The 18,411-nt window shown below is 48.4% G+C and overlaps 2 protein-coding genes across 3 annotated transcripts; both read left to right on the forward strand.

Moving 5' to 3' along the window:
- The first annotated feature begins 3,933 nt into the window (after positions 1–3,933).
- LOC100840078 lies at positions 3,934–11,172 on the forward strand. 2 transcript variants are annotated; one of them, XM_014896299.2, is made up of 5 exons: positions 3,934–4,317; positions 4,433–4,556; positions 4,633–4,707; positions 6,148–6,272; positions 10,661–11,172. In XM_014896299.2, the coding sequence occupies exon 5, from the start codon at positions 10,672–10,674 to the stop codon at positions 10,834–10,836; it is 165 nt and encodes a 54-aa protein (XP_014751785.1). In that variant the 5' UTR covers positions 3,934–4,317; positions 4,433–4,556; positions 4,633–4,707; positions 6,148–6,272; positions 10,661–10,671; the 3' UTR covers positions 10,837–11,172. The 2 variants fall into 2 exon arrangements, with proteins under 2 accessions (XP_014751785.1, XP_010228298.1); XM_010229996.3 differs by lacking the exon at positions 6,148–6,272 and having other exon boundaries at positions 3,937–4,317.
- A 5,234-nt stretch (positions 11,173–16,406) lies between these two features.
- Positions 16,407–18,280, forward strand: LOC100843288 (protein ANTAGONIST OF LIKE HETEROCHROMATIN PROTEIN 1-like). The gene is made up of 2 exons (XM_003557464.4): positions 16,407–16,727; positions 16,968–18,280. The coding sequence occupies exons 1-2, from the start codon at positions 16,463–16,465 to the stop codon at positions 18,035–18,037; spliced, it is 1,335 nt and encodes a 444-aa protein (XP_003557512.2). The 5' UTR covers positions 16,407–16,462; the 3' UTR covers positions 18,038–18,280.
- The last annotated feature ends 131 nt before the right edge of the window (positions 18,281–18,411 follow it).

The raw sequence follows: 18,411 nt of genomic DNA on the forward strand, positions 1-18,411 counted from the left end.
CAATTAACAGGTTAGATCGATGTGTTTTAAGTTAATATATCTAAGAGCATAGCTCATATACTTGCATGGGTTTACTAACACTTGGTTTTTGTTGCATGCAGATTCAGAAATTTGGGTATCCAGAGACCCAAATGACTGAGTCTCAGATCACTCGGAGCCTTGAGGCATATATAATGTGGCTTCTCGGGAAGGTGATGTTCACCATTAGCGCACGCTACATCCCTATTGCAGTGGAGATCGCGAATGCAACTTGTGGTGACGACATCACACAGAGGAGTTGGGGTTTGGCCGTCTTAGCGTCTACGTATCGAGGTATGTGCAACGCTTGCCAGCTTGCGTCGCCCAAGTCAGCCCTGCTTGGATGTCCTTTATTGTTGCAGCTCTGGTCGTGGGAGAGGTTTTCTATCGGCCGACCAGACGTTACGGGTGATCACCCTAACCCTGAGCAGGAGTTGTTTGACTTAGAACACATCGACCTGCCTACTTTTGCGACTGGACACGTAGCAAGGTATGTCGAATGTGAAATTCATACATTAGTTTACATAAACAATGAATGAAGCTAACTTCTTTTTTTACAGAGACGCTTTGCACACGATCAGGTCAGGAATTGCTACCCATCATTCAACGAGCAGTTCGACGTGTTGCACTCTGAGGCGGTCGTCTGGGAGCCGTACACACAGGACGCCATCGAGGATAGATACCCTGGCGGGATGTCCACGGTCTGCACGAGAGATTAAGCTTACTGGATGACAAAATCAAAGATCATCTTCGACATCTGCGTGGAGGAGATGGCCTAGCAGAGGGTCATGAGGCAGTTTGGGGCACGCCAGTTGGTCGTTCCTCCACCGATGAAGGATCCACTTCCACAGGTCGTCCACAGGTATGTGCATTTCTCCAATTTATGATTGCCGTCCAGAATTGTCCATAATTTAATTGTTCAACTTTCTACTGCGATCTCAGGTTTACCAGGAAGGGAAGTACCGGGACCCAGACTCAGTGGCTGCAGAGGGTTCAGTCGTACGTCACAGAGTGGGAGACTGCGACGACACGGGTTTGGCCATTGGCGGCCTTTGATCTCGATCTATTCAACGGATATTTGCAGAGGTACATGACAGCTACCCGATTGACCATTATTCAGGACTCTCACCCCCAGGAGATAGCCGAGCCGAGTTTGCAAGATATGTACCCTAGCCAGTCTACTTCAGGCTCTAGACAGCACGCGGTAAGCATCTTCTCTTAACATAATGCATGTGTTTGTTACGTACTTTGCCATATATATGTAATACTCTTCGTGCCAATTGCAGGCTCAGTTGACACAGGATTACAGGCCGAGTTCACTGTGTATGGACGTTCGCTTTTGACCGGTCCACTTCTACTACCACGGGAGCCGCACCAGTCCTGGCTTAGACGAATGGAGGAGAAGCTACGCTCTGTTTATGCGGCTATCACGTGCACCCGTACTTCCGACGTCGTTCACCACCAGGTGTCCGTACGACCCCCTCGTCACTCCACGCACCAGCAGCGGCCACGTCAGCAGGAAGCACCGCACCCCCGACACCACCCGCGTCCACGTCTACCAGAGCAGTCGACGCCCAGGCCACCTCCTCCTGAGCAGGCCGGAGGTTCGTCGTGGCACCAGCCGCAGTCTTCTTTCGACTATTGGCACCGGTAGCAGCCCTCTTTTGAGGCTGGAGGTTCGGCGTGGCACCAGCAGCAGCCCTCTTTTGAGGCTGGAGGTTCGTTGTGGCGGCACCAGCAGAGTCCCAGGATGAACTTCGAGTTTTGTGTTCATTACCATGACTGCTACGCAATTGTAATGCTAAGTACTTTCCCACATGCAGGAGCCTACGGGCATAAGTCGTCGTTGTCCGAACCCTCGTGGGGTAGTGAGCAGGATCACGCTCAAGGAGAGGACTATTCTGTCCAACACAGCTGGATGTTCAGTACTCCGCCACCAGACCCCACACAGGAGGATACACAGTATCGTGAGGATGGGTCCGTGATTCCTCCGCGCAACGTAGTGCCACCTCATAGGTATGGCTGGACCACACCACAGGCACCCCCGGAACGCCGTCCCAGACGCCGTGCCTGATATTTGGATGTAGGTCCTATGTATGAGACATATTTCTACCTATGTATGAGAGAGACATGTTACTAATTTTCACATTCTTATTCAAGTTACATTTGCATATAAATAACAGCAGGACTGAAATACATATGCAATAGAAAGACTGAAATTAAAACCGACAACTTAAAATAGACGGGAAACGGTGGCGGTAAAAGGAGGCGGGAAAAGGAGGCGGGAAACGGTGGCGCAAAAACGAGGCGGGAAACGGTGGCGCGAAAAGGAGGCGGGAAAACCAGGCGGGAAAAAGAGGAGGGAAACGGTGGCGGGAGAATGAGTTTGAGAGCCTATAAATACCTCATCTCCGGTAGTCATCCAAGCATCCTTCCCACTACTGTTTTTTCCAATATTCCAATGTCCCCAAATGAGTTTGCCTTAGTCGGACCAGGGCGAGAGGCCGAGGAGGATGAAAGATGCGATGTTGCCTCGGGGGGTGGAACATCTCAGGTGTTGGTGCGGCAATCTATGCAAGGTGAAGGAGGTGACAGATTTTTTAGATAAGCTGGGCATGAGGTTTTTCATGTGCGCGAACTATGAGTATGAACCACCAGTCCCGGTTTCGCCGTACGACAAAGCCTTCGGTAAGCACATTTAGGTGTTATAAAACATGTTTTCTGTGTCATAGCAGATTTGTAACAGTAGGCTTTTTTGTAATCTCCTCTGCCCCTATGCATGTGGTATCGTTGGATTGACACGGAGATGCCGGATTGGGCGGTGGAGGAGATCAAAACAAGGTCCCAAAATGCATGGCAGCGTTTCCATGCGGAGGAGCGTGCGGAAAAAGCTGCAGCTCAGGAGAAAGAGGAGCAAGAGAGAGATATGAAAGAGCATAAGGAGGAACAACGTCGTTGGATTGACGAAGCACTAAGGAAAAACAGGGAGAAAGCGCTTGAGATGCAAGAGGAGAAACGAAGGCGCAAGGATGCTCGTGAGGCAGAAAGGGAGAGGCAAAGAGAAAGGGCCGTCGTGGCAAAGGCTGTAGAAGAACATGGCGATATGAGCGGAAAATGGCCTAAGTGGACTCAGTAGTGCTTGTGTTTCTAATGTATTTGCTATCTTTAATTATGTCCAATTGCGGTATTACCAATGTTTGTTAATTTAGTTGTGTCTTGGTTCCGTAACCAGCACATTATCGATGTATGTTAATTTATCCAAATGTCAAGTCTTTCAGTTCAAACAAACCGCAAAGAATCGACACAGAAATTGTCTAGCAAATTATCGATATATGTTACTCTTTATCCAAGTTGTCAAATCTTTTAGTTCAAAAAACCGCAAGGATTCGAGACAAAAAATGGGCCTCGGCCCTGTATGCGTTGATCATGCAACGAACTAGTGGCGAAGACTAATTACTTCCAATCGGATTCGGCGTGTTACTTTTATCCATGTTGTCGAGTATTTTAGTTCAAAAGACCGGAAGGATCCGAAGAAAAAAATGGAATTACTTCGAATCGGCGCAGAAAAAATGGAATTACTTCGATCGGTCTGACCCAAACTGACTGAAAACCAACTGGGCTTCAGTCGGCCTGGGCCCGGCCGACTGGCGCATGGGGCCCCGCGGGCTAGGCCGGCGGCCTGGCCGAGGCCGACTGGGCCTAATCGGCTTGGACCAGGCCGACTGGCCCCATTCGGCCTCGCCCGGACCGAGGCCGCATTATTTTTGAAATTTTTGAAAAACGCTTATTATTATTTTCAAAAATGATTAAAAAATTCGTATTATTTAAAAAAATTAGCGTAACGGTGCGGGTATTTGTTGGTGCGGATCCGAATGGATAGATTTTTTTTTTTGATTGGATCGGTTTGGTCTAGGTGAGTATGCGGTTTGGATTGGTCTGGTCTCTCCTCGTCCACCCTGTCTGCTTGACTCCTGATTCCTCTCCTCCCCGATTCCCTCTTCTCTCCCGATTCGCGCCGCCACCCTTCAGATCCACCGCCGGCAACTCGCCCCCTCCACCCTCCGGCTATCGCGGCACCGCGCCCACCACCCTCCTCCACACTCAGGCCGAAGCCCATCTCGCCGCCTCTCCCACGAAGATCCGGCAGCTTGGCGCTCATCTCGGAGTTCATCTTGTCCCGGTCCAAGACCCTCCACCGAGCTGCTCATCCACGCCCGCCGCCTGCTCGCCCTCCCTGCCTCCCTTCCATGTAGATCCATCTCGGTGTGCGGAGCTCCTCCCCCTACGTACCAAGCCGCCGTAACAATCTGAATTTTTGTTCCTTATTTTCGATCTTTGATTTGTTTTGTTCTTTCTTGGGGGTTGATTAAGAACTGATTTATTTTTTCTTTGTCCACTGCGGCACCGGCTGCAGGTAGTACACTGCGTCACCGGCTGCCCCACGCCCGCCGACGTCCTCTGCCTCCTCTTCGTCTGTGGAGGATTTTGACGCCTGGCTCGCCAATAAGCTTCTGCAGATCCTACGAGACGGAGTACAGGTATCTTTTTTAAAGAATATATTTAGTTAACTGCAATTTTTTTGGATTATTGATCTCATTGTGTGTTTACTTGTAGAACTCGGGGTCACAATTCATAAGGGAAGGAGAAGGACTTGTGATTATCTACGCAGAAGGAGGAGACGTAGTACAGGTATCTGCAATTTTTTTGGATTATGTACGCAGCTTGCCTAGTTTCTTTTGCCTCTTGATGATTTGTAGCACAAGTGAAGTAGCTTTGCAGCACAAATAACAACCTAGTTGGTAGAATTATTTTTAGTTTTGTTTGTGTTTTGTTTAAAGTTGCTAAGTTGTATTATTTCAGGCTAGCTTGTAAACATATCAGCAATATGTCTGACAGTTCTGGTACTAGTAATTCTGCCGATGGGACCTTAGTGGTGTCCAATACTAGGAGATCAAAAGTCTGGAAGCATTTTGAGCCAAATTTGGTTTTCGCAGATGAGATTCCAAAGGCCGTCTGCTTGTATTGTAGACTCAAATTGACAAATTCTCACAGTTCTGGCACGAGTAGTCTAATCAATCATATTAGTGTGGCCTGCCCCAAAATCGCAGAAGAAGAGAGGAAAAATTTTATAGGAAGTCTTAAAAAGTAGCAATCAGTCCTTGGATTTGTCTCTGATCCTAAAAAAAGCCGAGAGCTCCTTGCTAAGTTCTGTATACATGCGGAGGTAGCTTTTAGAAAATTTGAAGACCCGTACTTTCAGAAATGGGTAGAGTCAATGTTCTGGGAATATACATCAAATTTCAGCCTCTTGAGTAATTCTAAAAGCTAGAGTTCAACAAACTTTTGTTTGTAAACATACAGTAACAAGGTATAACTTTGGTAACGAATAATAAAAACACTACGGAATACATGAAATTTCAGCTTCATGATATATGATTATAAAAGGTAGAATAGTGTAACAGTGGAGCTTCTATTTATGAAGCCAGATAAGCTTGTGTAGTTTCAGATTTCAGAGCAATGTTACAATGGCAGTCTGATGACCCCTTCCAAGTTATGTAAATTCACATTTCGTTCAATTTTCTCAGATGCTATTGGTTACACACTAATCCTTCAAGATGCAACTTACACACCCCCAATAATTTATCATAAACTAGTAAAATTGTTAAAATGTCACTTTGAAGAAACATGGAGGAATGTCCACATCACAGTGAAGAATCTGCTCTGAAGACGGGTTTAGAGAAAAATAAGAAACCATAAGAACCTGATGGTCCAAGTTGTTAGAGAAAATACAATAATTTCAATAATAATAAAAAACAGTGCTGTACCCAAAGCAAAAACAGGCCACTGGAGTCCAATACACTTTCCGATAAAGTGCAGGCTGAGGAAATGATTGGTTTTTCGGCTAGACTGTCAAAGTAGAGCTCCAAGTCTTCTCATGGCCTACACTATTCCTTAATCAAGTGCATGTTCCCATGAATAAGTTTCCCCTAGGGTCATGTGATCCTAACTCTGGATATAACTAGTTAGTACTGAAAGTTAGAATAGGTTGGTCGATTCCATTCCTCATAATTGCAAATCTTCCCTCTGGGGCTTCTCCCGCCTCTTACATGCTTCTTTTCTGTCGACAAGATTTGGGCACAGGCAGGAAGAGGCGTGATGCAGGGAAGAATGTTTCTGGTTGATTTCTACGAAAACAGAGGGCACAGGCTCGGTATCATGGGCGGGGACACACAAGTGAAAAGCAATACCACAAGGTATTCAGCTGCGTTTTAATTCCCAAATTCGTGTGACACCCAAACAGCGGTATTCGCTGATTCGACACTCCAATACTGACATCCAATTATAGTGCAAAGGAAAGTGATGCAAGTCTGCTTGTTACTAAACTCTTCCTTAATCCTTACTTATTTAGAACCAGTAGAATTGCTACCAGTTCTGCTGCTACAACTTTGAGGGTGAACTGACAGGATCACCGACATGGACACAAGTTGGGGTAATGATCCTACACAATCAAGACAACTATGAACAGAACTATTTTAAGACACAAACAAGATTGATCTTGTAAGATACTGCGATCACCAAAATTTCACCGAATAGCCTAAAACCACGATGTAAAAGGACACACGCCTTTTAATAAAACAAAATTCACCGGATATGGCCTGCCTCATTGCAGCCTGACAGATCTTCAATAACTGAATACAAAACCAAATGGCCTCTCTAAATTCCGATCAATTTGAACAGGAACACGACGGATATTATAACTAAAATGCTTTCCCCTATCCATAAGCAGTTGAAATTATAGCAAAAGCTAGATTGAACCCGCGAATCGTGCAGAGCAATGCGAACGTACAGTACAGGTGCAAACTGAAATCGGACGAAACAAGAGAGCGAGGAAAGCGGAGATTACTTGGTCTCCCTTCTGGCCAAAACGAATGCCCACGTCGCCCGCGTACGCTCAAGCCCGCCGAGCCTCCTGATTCGCTGCGCACTCTCACCGCCCGCGGTCCGCGCGCCAAACCCTAGAATCTGGTGCGGGTGATCGAGAGATCAGTTTGAGAACAGAAGCCGTCGGAGGAGGGGGAGACTAAAACTTCACCGCATGTGGACGTTACCGGAGCGGAGGGCGCAGGAGAACGGGGCCTTGGCCGGAGGCGATTGCAAGGGATGGAGGCGGAGGCGTCGGAGGTCAGCCGCGACAGCGAGAGGATTCAGAAGAGGTAGGATGGGGAAGGGGGGCAGGAGGAGAAAGCGCAACGGGTGCTGCCGTATCGTATTAGGCAGGGAATCCCGGTGGTCGTTTGGTTGGTTGTCAACCACCAGGATCCGCTGCAAGGCCCAGGTATCCAACTTCCCGCGCAAGGTATTCCGGGCTCCGGACGCGCCTATGCAAACCTGCGACTCCCGGCAGGCGGCCAAGAGATTCCTCTTTGAATTTGGGTATTACCCGACCAAAAAAAAAATATCCTATGAGTAGGATATTTTTTTTACCCATTCCCGGCCCAATCTCATGGGTTGGTTAGCCAAGTGCATCTTGAGGCCAATCTCAAGATTTTCGCTAGGATAAACCAACTAGACCAAAAAAAAAATCGTAAATCTTGAAACGTAACATATCAACACGTATGTGTATAAAATTACCAAAAACACAAAAAAAGTACAAGCTATCACATGAAGATGAAATGGAGGCAGGGAAAGAAGGGCATGCAGTCCGGTTATCTCGGGGGAGTGGAGAACAGGCTGATTCACTAGTGGCCATTTTACATGGAGCTCGAGCAATTCAGCTGCGTAGCTTGCAATATGAAGCGAGGCGAGATGACACAAGACACAGGGCGGGCAGAGCTGGATATCCTCAGGTCGGCGTTGCCAAATTCCCGTAGCGGCTTCGCCATCTGCGTCTCCATTTGGTGTCTCCATTTGTACGCGATTGTGATTGATTGCACGTGAGCAGCAAATGAAATTACAGGAAGCCGGCTAGTTTATACTCCGTACTCATTAGTGCATTCACAACTATTTTATGGTCTTCGACTCTTCTTCGTCGTCTTTGTTTCCAGAGCAACGACTCAAACTAACACGGGCAAAATTTGGTCTCCTTCCTAACAATTTACATATGCTAATCATCTAATCCACCCATCGGCGGCTCCACTGATGAACAGACGAGGAGATCTCCTCGGGGAATGGGTAAAACAAATATCCTACTCATAGGATATTTTTTTTGGTCGGGTAATAGCCTGCACTTTTTTTTTTGGCCGGGTAATACCCAAATTCACAGAGGAATCTCTTGGCCGCCTGCCGGGAGTCGCAGGTTTGCATAGGCGCGTCCGGAGCCCGGAATACCTTGCGCGGGAAGTTGGATACCTGGGCCTTGCAGCGGATCCTGGTGGTTGACAACCAACCAAACGACCATCGGGATTCCCTGCCTAATACGATACGGCAGCACCCGTTGCGCTTTCTCCTCCCGCCCCCCTTCCCCATCCTACCTCTTCCGAATCCTCTCGCTGTCGCGGCTGACCTCCGACGCCTCCACCTCCATCCCTTGCGATCGCCTCCGGCCAAGGCCCCGTTCTCCTGCGCCCTCCGCTCTGGTAACGTCCCCACGCGGTGAAGTTTTAGTCTCCCCCTCCTCCGACGGCTTCTGTTCTCAAACTGATCTCTCGATCACCCGCACCAGATTCTAGGGTTTGGCGCGTGGGCGGCGAGAGTGCGCGGCGAATCAGGAGGTTCGGCGGGCTTGAGCGTACGCGGGCGACGTGGGCATTCGTTTTGGCCAGAAGTGTGAATTTACATAACTTGGAAGGGATCATCAGACTGCCATTGTAACATTGCTCTGAAATCTGAAACTACACAAGCTTATCTGGCTTCATAAATAGAAGCTCCACTGCTACACTATTCTACCTTTTATAATCATATATCATGAAGCTGAAATTTCATGTATTCCGTAGTGTTTTTATTATTCGTTACCAAAGTTATACCTTGTTACTGTATGTTTACAAACAAAAGTTTGTTGAACTCTAGCTTTTAGAATTACTCAAGAGGCTGAAATTTGATGTATATTCCCAGAACATTTTACTAGCCTGTACACTAAGAAGCTTTTATAACTAGAGAAGCAGCCAGCTTTGGTGATTTTGTAAAATGTGTTATTTAATTGGTAGTGCTGTTTCCATGTACCCAATCTGGAATGTCATGCATTTATCTTGCATTTTGGTATTGGCTTGAGCATGAATTAAAAATTGCTTCTGATTGCTTGGCATAATTTGTCTTTAAAGACGTAGATTATTTGCAGTTCTTGTGGACTGGGATTCTCCAGTTGCTGCTTTATGCCTTGCTTGAAATTTACTTTTTATTACTTGCTCTCTCCGATCCTAAATTGTTGTCGAAATATTACATGTATCTAGACGCTTTTTAAGAATAAATACATCCATATTTGGGCAAATTTGAGTCAAGAATTTAGGATCAGAGGGAGTATTATATTTTGACATACCAGATTTCATTTTATTTTCAAATATTGTTAGCTCTTACTCATAGTTTACATATGTTGCTGACTGTTAATTATTTTTTGCTATTTTCAAATAGTGTTAGCTCTTAGTTTACATATGTTGCTGACTGTTAATTATTTTTGCTTTACATATATCATCTTGTTGAAGATTACCTATGGTTGTGGTGATTATATTAATTTCATTTTATCCGGTTGGTTAAATTGCTGGTACAACAGATACTCTCGAGGCCAGAGTGCTAGATCCTTCCTTCGCCTCTTATCTCCCTTCCCTTCTAAGGGCAATCGACCATCCTTAAAATAGTCACATAGGACTCTTACATTTCTACACCAGCATCTTATCTTTATGATGTTGTTGATGGAGGAAGGGGACTTTGTATGACAATTTAAGAGCTGACACAAAGAATGTTTGTGTTTTAATGGTGCAGATGTGTAGTTGGTAAAACAATAGAGTTTCTGCATTTTAGTCAGACAAAAATGTTGGCCTCTCAACTCAGTGTGTTGATCAGTGTCAATGTCTCGTAGGATTTTGTATATTTTTTTGTGGCATTTGAAAATCTTGACTGTAGGCCCTTCTGTGTTTCACGTCTTTAATAAGTCCATGCCTAGGAAAAGGTTTGGATTGTTGCATTTGTCAGAATGTAGTAGCAGTTTTGAATCTCAACCTCACAGGTGACTTGATAAACGGGCATTTCCAGACCTACACCTCCAGTGTCCAGCGCTGCTAGTTCTAGAAATTTGAAGCATGCTTTCTTCACTAAGTATCACAATTTCTGTATTATAGTATTGCCTGTTTCCTGAGCTCTCTTCGAATTTCAGCTATTAGAATAACTTGCTGTTCAATGTTGAAGGAAACCGTTGGATCACGAATCCTATTTTGGTGACCTTGCTTGATGGTGACTGGCTAGTATAGCCGACCTGGCAGATTATATCATTCCATCTGCGCATCCTATTTTTTGAAGCTTGCATTACCTTGATTATTGGACCCTTTTTTGGCAGCAATATTGTGACAACTCCTATAACAATTAACTGATACAAGCATTCATGACGCATGACCACAACCATTTTGGACCATGTTTTGCTTTCACATGTTCTTCACGTCCTGCATTCAAATGGGTTTATTTGCATGTACATAACCCTTTTTATCATTGTTGCCAGGTTTTCTCACAATGGGATTATTCAGTGGAAGCTTCAAATTTTTAATGGGAATGGGATGTGGTATCTATGTAGCCCAGAACTACAACGTTCCAAATGTCAAGAAGCTGTTTAACACATATGTTTTCCTAGCAAAGCACCTCGAGGAAACATACCGCAAGCCGAAGAAAGAAGATTGATCGTCACGCCCCCCAGCGAAGTGACAGAAACATGATCTTTATAAATGGTGAAGCAGTTTTGATCGTAAACGGAACTGTGATGGCTTATACTCCTATTAGTTAGCTGTGATGTTGGTGGCACGTTTTTGTGGATTATTAGGACAAACACAATTCTCTGGGTGTTGCCTAGGTGACCCAATTCGTCATTTCCAGTGCTGGATTTCAAATGCAGAGCTTGGTGATTTCTGTTACCTCGGCTTATTGCCAAGTACCTTAGCTCTAACTGCTGTCATGGATTGATGAATTACCTACTTTTCAACAGGCCATGATTTGAGAAAAAAAAATCACTTAGGTATCGTACTATTTACTATAAATTCTCCTGAGTGACTCAACCATACTTTGAACATGGAAAATTTCTACTCCGTGATTTTTTTTTTGGAGAGAATTAGACAGTTTTTAGGACTGCACCAGTAGGAGGCTCCTTTTGAGAAAAGAGAGCAAAAACAACAATTGTAAAAGAGTAATGTCATCCATTGTCAAGCGATTTGTTAGAAAGCTGTTGCTCCGCGGACAAATAAGCTGTAGATATGGTCATGTGTGTTGCATTCTATTGGTCGTCATAGCCAGTGGCGTATGGGTACTAGGTACCATCTCCTTCGCCGAGTACCCATACGCTACCAGCCAACACAATATGCACCTGACAACGAAATATTTGAAATTATGAATGATCCCGACATTTCAAAGGGATCAGCTCGAGTATGACTAACATAACAGTGAAGGGAAATGTGAAAAACCAATTGCTACCATAAAAAAAAGTAGTTTGCTGCCGATCAATGTTGTGGTAAACTTGTTTACCATGATGCCACGGAAAAGCAAACCTAATGTAGGGCTCATTCGGCTCGTAGAATTCAAACCTAATTTTTTTCTATGTGTAACATTCATTTCACAGAAATAGAAATGTTAGATTTCAAATGATCGTTCTCAAGTTGAACTAATTCCAAAAGATTATTGACATTAGGTATTCCTAAGTATTGAGGTGTGCATGACATATCAATCCTCCGATCCTTTATTCATGTGATTTCATAATCCCGTAAACCGAATATGATCGTCAACTCATGTGGCATTGGCAAACTCAATTGCCAAAATCATGAAACTTGAGTCCTGTCGATAGATCGATGGTTGAGAGACTGCCGTTGGACCACCGGGGATGCTTTTGCTTGGGGGGACACAACGCGACTGCATGGTAGGTAAACCCAGAGCCATCCAGTCGTGGACCATGGGAGCCTCTCTCCCGTGCTGCTTTTCTTCCTCCTGGATGGTCGGCCAGTGATGAGAATCGGCGTGAACTGAATGCAGCTTAAGTGGTTTGGTTATTTATGGTGGAACCATCCCACATAGATTCAAATCATAAATTTGACATGAGTGTTCACATTTACCATAATTTAACCGGCGCTACCCTCTGTTTAGATGAACATTATAGACATACAATTGAAATTGCAAAGAATTATAAATAAATGTTTTAATGTGAAATGCATATGTGCCTCATAAATTTCATCAGGCAGACGAACTCTTGGGACTCGTGTGTTGATTCAATGGGAATAATTGCTCGTGTGTTGCAACGAACATTTGCTGATTTAACCATATTCTGATATTGATCTTTCAGAGGCGAGAACGTATTCTACGGCAAACAATGCAGCTACCAGAAGGTGTTCTTCGATGAAGGCATTAGGGATACGCTACACGATGAAAAAGTCCAGGCCTGAATTCTTCATCCCGATTATAGCAGACATCTGCGGATCTGTCTGTTCTTGGCGACTGGTTTCTGGTCCAAGTAGGGGTCTAAGAACATCTTCAACGGTGGACTCTAAAACAAGGTTTTTAAATATTGTTTAGGGGCCAACCTAAAATTTTTCAGCCCTTATTTTAACACAAGCTTCAGCACCAGCCCCTATATTTAAGCCCCTATTTTATTTTGCTGTTACATTGACGTGCTGGACCCATCTGCCGGTGAGTATTTTTCCTTCTCTCTTCATCTTCTTCCCCGAGCCGTAAGTGGGCGTGGCCGTTGGCGGCAGGGGCGGGCCTGACAGAGGCGGCAAGGGCGACGCCGCCGTCGGGGACGGCCGCCGGGGTGGGGCTGTCCGCGAGGAGGCGAGGGCGGCGGCAAGGGACTGGGCACTGGGCAGACGGAAGCAGAGGGGGCGCGCGGCCAACGGAGGGGAATGGCGGCGCGACGGGTAGAGGGCCGATTCGGAGGGGAAGGGGTGGCACAAGCCCCGGACGGCGTTGACGGGGCCGCCGTTAGCGACGACGACGGCGGACGGAAGCTAGGCGCTGTGCTGGGTGCGCGAAGCGGCAGCGGGAAGGTGCGGCCGGGCCCGCCAAGGGAGCAGCGGCATCGCAGGTTCCATGCGGGGGCGCAGGCGGGGGCCGGAGACGGAGGTAAGGCGGCCGGAGCGGCGAAGGGATGGCTGGAGATGGAGCGGGCCGGCCAACTGCTAATGTGGCATGAGTAGGGGAGCCCATGGGAACGAGGGCTCGGGGGTTTAATTTAGGGGACTTCCTGCTTTATGGCTCAAGTAGAGGCCTCGTTGAAAAGAAGTTTTTTTTGCTTCGGCCATTGAAAGGTGAGTAGGGGCACTGTTCAGGGACCCGGTACTACTGAAGATGTTCTAAGCTAACTTTTCGCCCCTGTTTTGATTTAGCGAAAACAAATGATTTTGGCTAATGTTTAGCTCAGCTGCTGATCATGATGTGGGTCTTTGGTCCCTGAATGAATTTTGCTCACCATCATGTGAATTTAAACGGCTCGTTTCCTCTGTTTATACGTTATCTTCTCGGTTTCTGAGTGAGGGTTTACTGACAGAAACATTTTAGGAAAACAGTAGTTGGTATTGTTTCGGTTTTATTTGCTCAGGGCGTGTGAAAAATGGATGGATCGTATGACCTTAAACTACTTTTCATCATGTTTTCCTTAATTAACTTGACATTTTTGTCAATTCTCTGGTGAACTATGGAAATTATACCATTTTCGGGGTTTCTTGAAAACAAATAACCTGCCACAGTTACCGAGAACTCAAAGACACAGTTTTACTGGGAAGCATGCCAATACCACCCTGCCATCTCCTCGCGCTGTTGCACCCCCCTCTCCATGCGATGCTTCCAGACAGAGGTCGCCACGCCCCCTAGGGTTGGACGAAAAGTTTGAAGCCGGACAATCTTAACGAAGTTCGTTAATTTTTAAACCAAATTAAGCATATTTTTAAGAGCTCGAGTCTCCACAACATGCCAAAATAGCCCGTTAGGTCATCGGAGCAGGCCCATCTAAAACCCAACCAAGACCGAGGCGGACACCTTGCCTCGCTGAAAACACAAACCCTAGCCCGAATATATTCATCCCAATCCCTTCCCCTATCCGGCCGTCGACTATCTCTATCCCAGGCGAGGCCCGTCGGCGGCGACGGTCCTAGTAGCAGACCAGAAGTCTGGACCCGACCGCAACCACAAACCACCACCCAAGCTCAGCCCCTCACCATCCGCCCCCGCCCCCTGCCGCCTACCTATGGGCCGGATCCGCGGCGGCTGCACCCCCCTAAAGCACGGATCTGCAGCGGCCATGCCTCCCAATAGCTCAAGTCCGTGCCGCCCTGGCTCCTCCTCAAGGACTGCCGTCGCGGCTCGTCCGCCCATGCCTCCGTCGCTGCCCTCTCCTCGCGCCACCTCCCTTTCTCCTCACGTTGGCGCCCACTCATCTCCTCGCACCGCTGCGCCCCCCTCTCCACGTGCCGCCGTGAACTTCGACGAAGTTCGCAGTGCTACTCGTGGGACGTCGCCGCACCTCCCTATGGCCCGGATCTGCTCCGGCTCGCTTCCTTATGGCTCGGATCCGCGCCGCCACGGGTCTTACTCGCACGCCGCCGGCGCGGCTCGTCCCCGCGTGCCGCCCTCGCAGCATGACCCTGCCGGTCGTCGCTCATCGCAGGGAGGACGACGCCAATCAATGCGCCTTCGGGAGGCCATAGTCGCGGCTCGTCCCCGCGTGCCGCCCTCACAGCTTGACCCTGCCGGTCGTCGCTCAGCGCAAGGAGGAGGACGCCAATCAATTCGCCTTCGAGAGGACGTCGTCGCGGCCGAACCCTGCGTGCCACCCTCACAGCTTGTCCCTGCCGGTCCTGGCTCACCGCAAGGAGGGCGACACCGATTAATGCGCCTTCGGGAGGCCGCCATCGCGGCTCGTCCCCGCGTGCCTCCCTCGCAGCTTGACCCAGCCGGTCGCCGCTCAGCACAAGGTGGAGGACGCCAATCAATTCGCCTTCGAGAGGCCGCAGTTGCGGCTAGACCCCTCGCGTGCCGCCGTCGCAGCTTGAACTTGCCGGTCCTGGCTCACCGCAAGGAGGGCGACGCTAATCAATGCGCCTTTAGGAGGCCGCCGTCGCGCCTCGTCCCCAAGTGCCGCCCTTGTCGCTTGACCCCGCCGATCATCGCTTAGCGCAAGGTGGACGATGCCAATCAATTCGCCTTCGAGAGGCGGCCGTCATGGCTGGACCCTGCGTGTTGCCCTCGCTGCTTGTCCCGGCCGGTCCTGGCTCACCGCAAGAAGGGCGACGCCAATCTGTGCACCTTCGAGAGGCCGCCGTCGCGGCTCGTCCCCGCGTGCCGCCCTCGCAGCTTGTCCCTACCGGTGCTCGCTCACTGCTAGGAGGACGACACAAATCAATGCGCTTTCGGGAGGCCGCTGTGGTAGCTTGTCCCCGTGTGCCGGCCTCGCAGGTTGACCTTGTCGGTCATCGCTCGGCGCAAGGAGGAGGACGCCAATCAATTCGCCTTCAAGAGGCCGCCGTAGTGGCTGGACCCCTCGTGCTGCCCTCGCAGCTTGTCCCTGCCGGTCGTGTCTCACCGCAAGGAGGGCGACACCAATCAATGCGCCTTCGGGAGGCCGCAGGCGCGGCTCGTCCCCGCGTTCCGTCATCGCAGCTTGACCCTGCCGGTCGTTTCTCTGTGCAAGGAGGAGGACGCCAATCAATTCGCGTTCGAGAGGCCACCGTCGCGGCTGGACCCCGCGTGCCGCCCTCGAAGCTTGTCCCTACCGGTCCTGGCTCACCACAAGCAGGGCGACGCCAATCAATGCGCCTTCGGGAGGCCGCCGTCGCGGCGGGTCCCCGCGTGCCGCCCTCGCAGCTTGTCCCTGCCGGTGCTCGCTCACCGCTAGGAGGACGACACAAATCAATGCGCCTTCGGGAGGCCACCGTCGCGGCTCGTCGTCGCGTGAAGCCCTCGCAGCTTGTCCCTGCCGGTCCTCGCTCACTGCTAGGAGGACGACGCAAATCAATGCGCCTTCGTGAGGCCGCCGTCGCGGCTTGTCCTTGCTTGGCGCGCTCGCAGCTTGTCCCTGCCGGTCGTCGCTTACCGCTACGAGGACGACGCCAATCAATGCGCCTTCGGGAGGCCACCGTGGCACGCCGCCAGAAGGTTCACACGGTGTGTTTATTTTATTTTCGTATTATACTTGGATCTGCGTAGAAACAAAATCAAAATAAGTTTGATCACTATGTTATGTTTCCAGTACTATGTTATGTTTCCAATTTTATTAGTTCCAAACGTATACTCTAGTTGTGTTCCTGAGAGACCCAGTTATCAGCAGGAGGGCATGAGCAGCGACGAGAAAGCCCCCGGAGGAGAGCAAGAAGAAGAAAGGGAGGAGGAATCGGGAGGCGGCGCGACCGCGACCGAGGAGAAGACCAAGAAGGGCAAGCGGAAGATCATGGAATCAAGCAAGCCGAAAGACTCCGGCAAGGTCAAGAGAGCCAAGACCGGCGGCGCGGTGGCGGCGCTCGAGTCGGACCTCCGTGGCCCTGACACGGAGTGGTGGTACGCCTTCCTCAGCAAGCACAAGGAACGCCAAGCCAAGTCAGGTACCGTATGAACCTCCTCCCAAACCTTGTAAACCCTAGCGCTGTCCTCTCCCCATGCCCTTACCGTTCATGTTGCATCCCCCAAATTCGGTCAAATCAAGATTTGGGGTGTGGACAACATTGTTCTTGCCGGGAGGACGAATCTTGTAGACTTATCTTATGCCGATTTGTGATTCCTCAATGAGATGCTGTTGAGGCGTGGAGATAAAATTTCGCGTTTTGATTCACTCTGATGGACAGGTGTTACTGCGCCGGTGCCTTCAGACGAGGATGAAGCATTCAGGTACTTCTTCAGGACGTCGAGGAGTACCTTTGACTACATCTGCTCAATTGTAAGGGATGATTTGATCTCAAGGCCACCTTCTGGGCTGATCAACATTGAGGGGAGACTACTTAGTGTGGAGAAGCAAGTAGCAATTGCTATGAGGAGGCTGGCATCTGGTGATTCCCAGGTGTCGGTGGGAGCTGCTTTTGGCGTGGGGCAGTCTACTGTTTCGCAAGTGACATGGAGGTTTATCGAGTCGATGGAAGAGAGGGCTCGGTATCATCTGGCGTGGCCGGACCAGGAGAGGATGGATGATATCAAAGCTAACTTTGAGGTGGTGTCTGGTCTGCCAAATTGTTGTGGCGCCATTGATGCCACACACATAGTTATGACACTTCCTGCTGTTGATTCATCAGAAGACTGGTGCGACCATGCGAAGAACTACAGTATGTTCCTGCAAGGGGTTTTTGACCATGAGATGCGATTTATTGATATTGTCACCGGTTGGCCTGGCAGCATGACGTTTCCACGACTGTTGAAGTTCTCTGGATTTTACAAGCTCTGTGAGGCTGGAAAACGCTTGGATGGTCCTGCCCAAGTTTCAAGGGACGATGCACAAATAAGGGAGTTCATTGTTGGTGACGTGTGTTATCCTCTACTTCCATGGCTTATGACTCCGTATGAAGGTGAAAATCTGTCTGCCCAAATGGTCGAGTTTAATGCTCGACAAAAAGCTGCAAGAATGCTTGGAACGAGAGCATTGGCACGGCTGAAAGGCTCCTGGAGGATCTTGCACAAAGTCATGTGGAGGCCTGATAAGAATAAGTTACCGAGTATTATTCTTGTGTGCTGTCTGCTTCACAATATACTTATAGATCGCCAAGATCAACTGCTTCCATCTCTCGAACTTCCAGATCATCATGATACTGGTTATACTGAAGTGAAGTGCCAGGAAGAGAATCCTAATGGTAAAGTGATGAGGGAGGTCATCACTGAACATCTCCCAAGATGTGTAATGAACAAGCCTACTGGAAGTATTGTTTGAGATGCAACCATGCATCTTTGTTTAATTTAGTGTTATTTCCTCTGTTACCTTTGATGTAATCAGACTTGATGGTTACCTGTAATCTCTCCAGAAATGGTGTGTGGCTACTTTGAAAGGAAGCAACTACCGTTACCTGTAATATCTTCAGGAATGGTGTGTGGCTACTTTGAAAGCAAACAACTACCATCATCCTTGAGTTAATATTCTCCCTGATGATGACAATTCCTATCACCTTGAGTTGCATAAAATTTCTAAGTTGAATGTTGTTTTACCTGAAGGAAGTCATTGGTTTTTTGAAAACATGGAGATGGATCATCTTTTGGGAGTGGGTTGCTATTGTCATTAGCTATGCAACTTTGTCGTACTAATGTTTA

Source organism: Brachypodium distachyon, chromosome 1 (genome assembly GCF_000005505.3).
Source record: "Brachypodium distachyon strain Bd21 chromosome 1, Brachypodium_distachyon_v3.0, whole genome shotgun sequence".
NCBI classification, from domain to species: domain Eukaryota; kingdom Viridiplantae; phylum Streptophyta; class Magnoliopsida; order Poales; family Poaceae; genus Brachypodium; species Brachypodium distachyon.

Excerpts from the sequence above, each read along its gene's own strand:
- LOC100840078 (XM_014896299.2), top strand. The coding sequence starts at position 10,672 with ATGGGATTATTCAGTGGAAGCTTCAAATTTTTAATGGGAATGGGATGT.
- LOC100843288 (XM_003557464.4), top strand. The coding sequence starts at position 16,463 with ATGAGCAGCGACGAGAAAGCCCCCGGAGGAGAGCAAGAAGAAGAAAGG. Across the intron at positions 16,728-16,967 it reads GGAACGCCAAGCCAAGTCAG|GTGTTACTGCGCCGGTGCCT; the intron begins GTACCGTATGAA and ends TCTGATGGACAG.